This window comes from Acanthisitta chloris, unplaced genomic scaffold (genome assembly GCF_000695815.1).
Source record: "Acanthisitta chloris isolate BGI_N310 unplaced genomic scaffold, ASM69581v1 scaffold31352, whole genome shotgun sequence".
NCBI lineage: Eukaryota > Metazoa > Chordata > Aves > Passeriformes > Acanthisittidae > Acanthisitta > Acanthisitta chloris.
Window position 1 is genome coordinate 18,486 of NW_008661546.1, and position 8,499 is coordinate 26,984.

An 8,499-nucleotide genomic window follows, 5' to 3' on the forward strand; every position below is an offset into this window, starting at 1 on the left:
CTTTCCCCAGCTTTGCGGGACTCCAGCACTGACAGTGCTGCCTATTCCTCCTCCTCCAGACAAAACCATCATCATGCTCTGTGATTCCCCGAGCACGGATCTTGTCCTCACTTCCCTCCACCCCCTCCTGCCTTTTCCTTCCCCTGCCTTGGTAGGAAGCACTTATCTCTGCTCTTCCTCCCCCTCTCCCTTCACATTGTGCCAACAACATGTGCTCCGAACACGGACCAGATGGGAATACTTGTAAGAGCCTGGGGTTAACCCGTGTCTTTTATCCCACATACTCTCTGCTGTTTTGAAATGCAGATTCCATTGCACGTGATCTGCAGTGTAAAGATTGCAGGTTGGTAGTAGAGTATGTTGATATTGCTTGTGAAACCCTTCTCCTTTGCTACTACTGCACGTGGAACGTCTCCGATATGAGAAATAGCAAAGACAACAGGTAATGTTCTAACACCTCGGAGGAAACGGGAAAAACGACTATTAGTAATATGTCTGTGCATATATAGATAGTTAATATTCCTCTGTCCCTTGCCTGTGTGTTAATCTGTGTCCACATATGAACTCACAGATGTTCTATCAGCGCAGGGCTGGGCAGAGAGCCTCGGCTTGAGCTGGCTGCCAGCAGCAGGCACTGAGGCCGATCGTTGCCTCCAATTAATCTCTGCGTGGCAAAGCATCACGATGAAGAAACACAGCAAACTTCTGCCTGCAGGACGGATTTCTCCCACTGTGGCTAAGAAATCCATCTGACTGTCTGCATAGCCAACCAACAATTCCAAGGCAGGAGCTGTTATCTTGCCCCCTTGAATACTAGTACATAGGATGGGTCTGAAACACCTAAAAGATGTAAAATGTCCTTTTTCAGCCTGTGGTGGATATTCTGCACAGCACTAGCAACTTCCATGTGCCACTCCAAGTTTTGGGGTAGCCTAGTAATTAAGAAGATGACTGCACACAGTTCTGATGTCCCCAACATAAGAAGGACACGGAACTGTTGGGGCAAGTTCAGAGGAGGCCACAAAGCTGATAAGAGGACTGGAGCACCTGCCCTATGAGGACAGACTGAGAAAGGTCAGCCTGGAGAAGAGCAGGCGGTGTGGGGACCTCATAGCAACCTTCCAGTATCTGAAGAGGCTACAGGGAAGGTGGAAAGGGACTCTTTGTTAGAAACTGGAGTGACAGGACAAGGAGTAATGGGGATAAATTGAAAGAGGGGAAATTTAGATTGGATGTTAGGCAGAAGTTTTCCCTGTGAGGATGGTGAGACACTGGCACAGGTTGCCCAGGGAGGCTGTGGCTGCCCCAACCCTGGCAGTGTTCAAAGTCAGGTTGGATGAAGCCTTGAGCAACCTGTTCTGGTGGGAGGTGTCCCTGCCCAGCGCAGGGAGTTGGGGCTGGGTGATCTCTAAAGTCCATTCCAACCCCTTAACATATTATGACTATGAATAAGCAAATTGTTAATGACAGTTTTATGGGGTGGCAGCCAGCATGAACACAAACCACACTCAACAAGCATAAGAAGGCCAAGAGGCACCTCCAGCACACACCTTTCTAGCAGTTCATGTACACGAGAGAGCCCCAGGGCGTTCGGGTTCCGCCTGATGCCTCCCTCAGCATGTGGAAGGAACGATCTAATTACATCCATCACAGAAATGCCAAAGCGACATCCAGCTTATAAAACCTCAATTTATGCTTTGACATTTCTGGAAAACCAATTTTTAATCCATGTCATCTATCAGGAGTCCTTGGTATTTCATTTCACCTCGATGCTTTAGCATACTGTTGCCTTTCTGGAGGTGCAGGTGGGGAGCTGAACATGGGCTGACAACATATTCAGGATGAAAAATTGGTATCAGGACGTGAAAGCTGCTGCAGATTTGGGACAAACAGAGCAGCGAAAGATCTGGATTTAGGTTTTTCCAAATCACCTCAGTCCAGAAGCACATTGTCCCCCAGAATTCAGCCTTTTTAGGCAAGTCCAGATCACCCCAAAACAACCCATTTTGGCAAAGGCTGTGGGACAACAGCCTCGCTCGGGTGTAGCTTATGGTGTAGCCTTTAATTCCACTCTTAGTTGGATAAACTATCGCTAAACAGAACCTTTACTTGAAAGGAATGGAGGGGTAGGAGGGAAAAGGGGAATTTTGGACATCACAACATGTTAAGTAATTAAAAATAAAGGGCAATGTAATTTGGGGGGAAGCAGCATAGAAAATTAAACAGAAGGTCTAATTTTCTTTAGGAATTCTTTTATAAATCCTATATATCTACGGTATGTACAGCGAAAGTGGGAATGCCATGGAACTAAAACTGCTTGTTAAGGAATTTCTGACCTGGTGCAAAATATGCCCAATAAAAATACACAATAATAAACCTTTTTCTGCTATAAAAATGACAAGTCTTGGATAACAGGGCAGCAAGTCAAGCAAGCAGTACTTCCTAACCACCACCAACTCCCTTCCCTGTGAGTTTAGGTCACTTCAATAGGCCAAAAGGAAAAAACAAAATGATGCAATTATCAGACTATAACATCTGTAGCAGAAAACAAAAGTGCTGACATTGATTTTGGTAATTGCTTGGGTTGGGTTTTTTTTTGTGTAAAGGATGGGATTTTAACACTTCTGCTTGGGATTTTATCCACATAGTAGTACAGATTTGCAGAGCCGAGATGGCATGGAAACACGACGTGGCCAGCAGTACCTGCAGCTGCCTCTTCCTTACAGCTCTCACCTCAACGACGCCTCCAAGGAAGAGCTTTGCCTTCTTTTAGCTACGTTTTCCCTTGCAGCCTTGCTGAAAACCTCAGGGATGCCTGAGACAAAGAGCTCCCAACCAGCTCTGGGTGAAACAAGGCGTTTATCCAGACCGGTGGTGGGGGCAGACCTGCCCTCCTCAGACTGCTTACTTCAGATAAATAAGATTATTTCTCTACGAGCTACTACAGGCTACAATATACTCACATAAATATATCAATGCCTATATGTGAATATGAATTGGTATATATTGGATACAGATAAGAAACACGACGACGAGTAGATACCAATAACCACTGCAGCTTCTTGCTGGGTCAAGTCCATCATCCACACTTGACATAAGGAACCCAAGACCGGTGGGATTTGCCGTTCCCTTGGAGCGCCCGGTGGGTCACCCTCACCACACCAGTGCAAAATGCTTCCCAACCCTTCCATAGCTCTGTACTTTACCAGGAAAGCTGGCTCCATGGGCTGGGCTCCAAGCAATCCCCCCCCGGGGAAGCCCCCACAGCCCCTTCCACCCGGGATAAGCTTTTTAGGGACTGCCCTGCACCAGCAGCAGGAAAGCCAAGCAGGAGGAAGCTGCTGGACTTGGCTTTGTCAAGACTACACATGAACAGCTCAGTTTGAAGCCTCGACAGCAACATGGGGGCCTGACTTGCAGAAGGGGTGAGAAGCTGATGTCGGAGCTGAGGATGCCCAGCAGCTCTGCACATCACAGCTCGAAAAACCAAATCATCCCACTCTTGGTGGTTTGAGAAGATCCTCAACACAGCGCCTGTCCTCCTCTAACATGGACCAAGCAGGTATGACAGGTCTGTAACAGACACGTGCATACAGGAGACAGCTTCTCTCAGCATGAGACTACGTAACCGAAGCATCCCCTTACCAGAGCGGGAGCAGAAATGTGCTCCTAGTATTATTTACACAATATAAAGTGCATTAGGATTTAATTATTCAACTGACAGACTTTCTGCCGGGACCATTCAATTTCCAAACAGAGGTGAGGGCTTGGATAGGAAATTCTCTCATGAGAAAAAGAGGTTCAGACCGGTGCTCATCACCCTGTCCTCCTAAGGATTGTTTTTGGCCGTTCTTTCTAGTGCAAATAAGCTTGTGTTTTCTCAAGTTTAAGGGACATGGCAGTTTCAGGGCGTCAGGAACGAACATCTAAAATGCATCAGGGAGTCAGTGTTCCTGAGCATCTCGCTGGGCCCTTCTGTGTGCCAGCAGCCCATGTTACCACTGAAGACACGCTGCCAAAAATACCAAGGAACCCGTTTCCGAATCTCACCGTTCAAGTCTTGCATTGCTACACTTTGAGTGTGTCCATATTACCCTACAACTCAACACCTGCACACACTGGTGCTTTCCACTATGGTGGAAACCCATTATCTCCAACTCAGTATCTGCACACACTGGTGCTTTCCACCATGGTGGAAATCCATTACTCCAACACAACACCTGAACACACTGGTGCTTTCCAGCATGATGGAAATCCATTACCTCCAACTCAACATCTGCATACACCAGTGCCTTCCATCGTGATGGAAATCCATTACCTTCAACACATCGTCTGCACTCAGAGGTGCTTTCCACTGTAGTGGAAATCCATTACCTCCAACTCAACATCTGCACAAACCAGTGCTTTCCACCATTGTGGAAACCCATTACCCTCCAACCCACCATCTTTCCACCGTGGTGGAAACCCGTGGTTACTGGTCTACCCATGGGTGATCGGCAGTGAACGTGAAGATCCCAATCCAGGTCTGGATACTAAGGTGCATCCCGTGCTGGGGGAATAAATGCATTAATGGATCCCACAGGATACCTGCATGCCAGACCCGAGCCTGGCCTGGTAGCAATGGGATTCCTGGGTGATATTCACAATAAACTAACGGCATAGAAGGTCAATTCATTAACAAAAGATAAAGGGGTTTTTTTTTAGTAAAAAATGGGTAGCAATAAGGAAAGCCATTTTGCATCCTTTTTCCTTTGAAAACGGTGAAGAAAAAATCCCTTTCCAATCCCAAGTAATTTCCTCACCAAGGCTATAGGAACACAGGGAAGTCATGAGCACTTAGAACACACGGGGTCACTCGGGCTAATTCCAACAGAGGAGCTTTTACGATCGCTTGAGGCAAAGGTAGGCAGGGATGGGGAGATGTTGAGCTCACAGGGGACCACGTAGAAACGGGAAGGAGAGCGTAAAAAGTTTGTACATTCATAGCTCCAGTTGGTTGGAATAGGAGTGAATTTTTAGCTCAGGCACTGTGACGGGCAGCAGCAGTCAGCGATACGCTAACTACGCATCAAGGACTCATTCGCTACGTTCTGGTTTCACACCAATAACAGGATGTAGAGTTATTTCCATGTTGGTTTTGTGGGGTGGTTTTGGTTTTTTTTTTAATTGACCTGTTAAAACCATTGGGACCAAAGCCCTAAGAGTGACGATGAACCACTGCCCCTCACAACCTCCTGCTGGTTCATCACGGTCCGCTGGTTGTTCAAGTGATGGAGCGAAAACATCTCTTCCAGGTTTGGGAAAGGACCTGAAAGAGCAATCCACGGAGAAAGGGATGGGAGTTTTTGACATTAAGCCAAAGGCTTGGTTGCTCTAACTGCTAGATGTGGTTTTTAAAGGGGGAATCACCTAAAACAGTGAAATTAACTTTCTTATTTCTTGTCACAACTGTAACATTTTTTCCTAAAGGTTCTTTGGTGACTTTGGTGCAAGCTTATATTTTTTTTCTTTTTTTCTTTTTTTTTTTCAAAGTTAAAACAGATCAACCAGTTTTAGTACCCAAACTAAAGTCCAGATTATCCTCTTGGTTCCCAATCCTGCCTCCCCAACCTTTCTCATTACATTAACAGGCAATAGCATTCAGATTGAGCGTGGCCATGCAGTGTGCAGGTGGGTCCAGACTGAGAGTCATCAATGGCCTGGTTGGAGACAAACACCTTTCTCAAAAGAGTAAAACATCAAAAATATGGAAAAATAGCTGGTCCACATGCACACTAGGCCACTCTGTAATGAAACCATTTGAATGATTATAAATATCTGATTAGACACTACTTCAAACAATCTTAAAGGTGAACAACACGTTACTGGAAGTACCTGGAGCTCAATCAAACTCCCACTGGTTCGGGGGGAAGGCTGGAAAAGCCCATTTTGTTATAAATATTCATGTTTTAAGAAACAACAAAAATCTTTTGTCAACCTCCCAAACAAGTAATTGCACACATTTTCCCTCCAGGCAGAGAGTTTATATCGTGAGATGTAAAACCTGTGTCACAAAGACATCAGTGGGATAACACCAAAACCTGGGGGTGGGTGATCAAGGCTGGAACTGCTCAACGGTAGCTCCAGCTCCAAGTGGGTGGGAAGGGGGTGATGGCAGGGCATGGATAGTTTTCTGACAACAACAGCTGTAAAATCAACATGATGGAAAATCCAACATGCCGTTTGCTGTGGCTTCCAAAATGCACCACGTGTGAGCATAAGAGATGCCTTTGTCTACAAATCCAGTGGTGCACCAAACCCCACAAAGGTCTTTCTTGCTCCCAGGTGTTTTCCTTGCATAGGTCACATCATGCCATCAATCCCACATTTGGGATGGAAGTTGGGAGCCTCGGCGTTCCCTCCACCTCCCAACGCCTGCGCCACGGTCACCTGCTGGAACCCATAACATGCCTAATACAAAAATACCTTCTGGAATTTGGGACAAAATGGAGTAAAAAGAACCAAAAAGTCACCAGTCTTGCACGGGCAGGACACAGAGATAAGGAGTGGGTTATTCACTGCCATTAACTCAGAAGGCTTAGTGGTATTCTGGGATACTCAGGTTATCCGGTCAGCACAAAACTACGGAATGCATAGCCAATCTTCTGCCCTTCACCAGCACATGACAAAGGTCTGACCACTCATCAAGGTTTTACCCATACAGACTAGCATTTCCCACTCCATAACCAGCAAATGCTAACTTTAAAACCTCTCTCCCTCCTCACATACAGACCAGCAATTGACATGGAGTTGATTTTGGCCGTGAACGCCTTACGGCACTTCGGGCAGGATTCAGCCCTGGAAAACCTGTGATAAGCAGAAGCTGATACATTTCAGCATCAGGTTTGGGGTTGGGGGGTATTTTTGTACCATGTTAAGTGCAACACAAGCCTGATCTAGACTATTTAAAGGTCAGAGTGCCGGATTTTTGTTGTGCTGATACATGTACTTCCATAGTCTTCCACACTCGAAGTAGCTGACTCATACGGACTCAGGAGGTTGGTACTTTCCTACAACAGACAGAGATGTTTTGGGCGCAATGGAACGTGATAACCAGACTCCTAGAACACCACTGGAGTTAGCAAGAACTACCAGAAAAGGACTTTACAAAAAACTGGGGCAACTTCGGAATTACTCTAAGTCAGTCCCTCTCACCAATTTCTGCTTGTTTTGCTCTGTGAACTCTGCCAGAAGGCCAGTCCAATGCACTCTATTCCAGACCCTCTTGCTCTTCACCACTGTCCCCTCTGGCATCCATCCTCTTTTCTTTATGGCTGTTGTAAATTCTCCTCATCTCTTCTTCGTACTTGATAAAATTCTCCCCGAACCGTGTCCACGCTTTGTATGGCACCGTGATGGTGTTACGGTAGGGAGGCCTCACCTCACTTACCTTCAGGAAAATGCCGTACCTGTTGGAGCCCACGTCGAAGTAGAAGCGCTTGTTGTCCACTCGGAAGGAGGTGCCCTCGGGGAGCTCCGGGGGCTCCTCGCCTCCCCCCCGGCGCTCCTCTATGTCCCCCTCGCCGTACTCTTCAATCAGCTGGACCAAAGCATCCCTGAACTCGATCATCCCTTGCGCCGGAAGGACGATAGTCTGCTCCTGGCCCAAGCTGTGGCCGAAATACCCCATCATTCCAGGTCCCCTGCTCATGGTTTGCCTAATCCTCAAGAAGCGCCCTCGCTGGTTCTCCTTCAGGTCCAGGTAGTACTTCCTGTTGTCCCTCTCGATATACTCCGTCTTGAGGACGCTGTGGGGGTGCTCCTCGGAGCCCACGGACACGGGGGGCGAGGGCGGCGCGGGATGCGGCTGTCGTCGCCGGGGAAGCTGCTCCTTGTCATTGCTGTGCTCGTGCCGGTGGCCGTGGCCACCCTTCAGGCCCAGGTGGGCGTAGTGCTCGATGAAGTCGCCCAGGCAGTCCTTCAGCTCGGCAGCCACGGACAAGGAGAGGGTCAGCTTGCTTTTCCGGATGTTGTCCTGCCTGCCTCTCCCTATCCAGACCTCGGCGATCTTCAGGAAGCGTCCGCGGGAGCTCTGCTTCACATCCAGGTAGAAGCGTTTCTTCTGGATGTCCACCCTCTTGGAGGCCAGCTCCTGGATCTCCATGCAGCTCCCCTGGGAGGAGGATGGGTAGTGGTACTGCTGCTGGGACTGGGAATAAATGCTCCTGTGCAGGCCAGAGCCTCCCAGGTTCCTTCCTCCTCCTCCTCTCCCTCTTTCCATCTTTACCAATCAGCTGGAAATAATACACAACAGAGACACAGATGACAACATCAGCACCAGGGGCCTGCTCGGCTCCTCGGCGGCGGCTCCGCTCGGCGCTGCTCTCCCTACAAAGCCTCCTGCATCCCTCTCCGCTGCCACGGCACGCAGCATCACAGGGAAAAGATCCCAGGCACTCTTCCCTTCCCGAGCTCTGGCTCCCGCCGGCCGCCCGACGTCCTCTCCCACACAAGGGAGCG

The 8,499-nt window shown here is 48.2% G+C and overlaps 1 protein-coding gene across 1 annotated transcript; it reads right to left on the bottom strand.

Moving 5' to 3' along the window:
* Positions 1–7,249: 7,249 nt before the first annotated feature.
* On the bottom strand, positions 7,250–8,260 carry PURG (purine-rich element binding protein G). Its single transcript, XM_009070278.1, has one exon. It carries the CDS (start codon positions 8,258–8,260, stop codon positions 7,250–7,252), a length of 1,011 nt encoding a protein of 336 aa, XP_009068526.1.
* Positions 8,261–8,499: the final 239 nt, after the last annotated feature.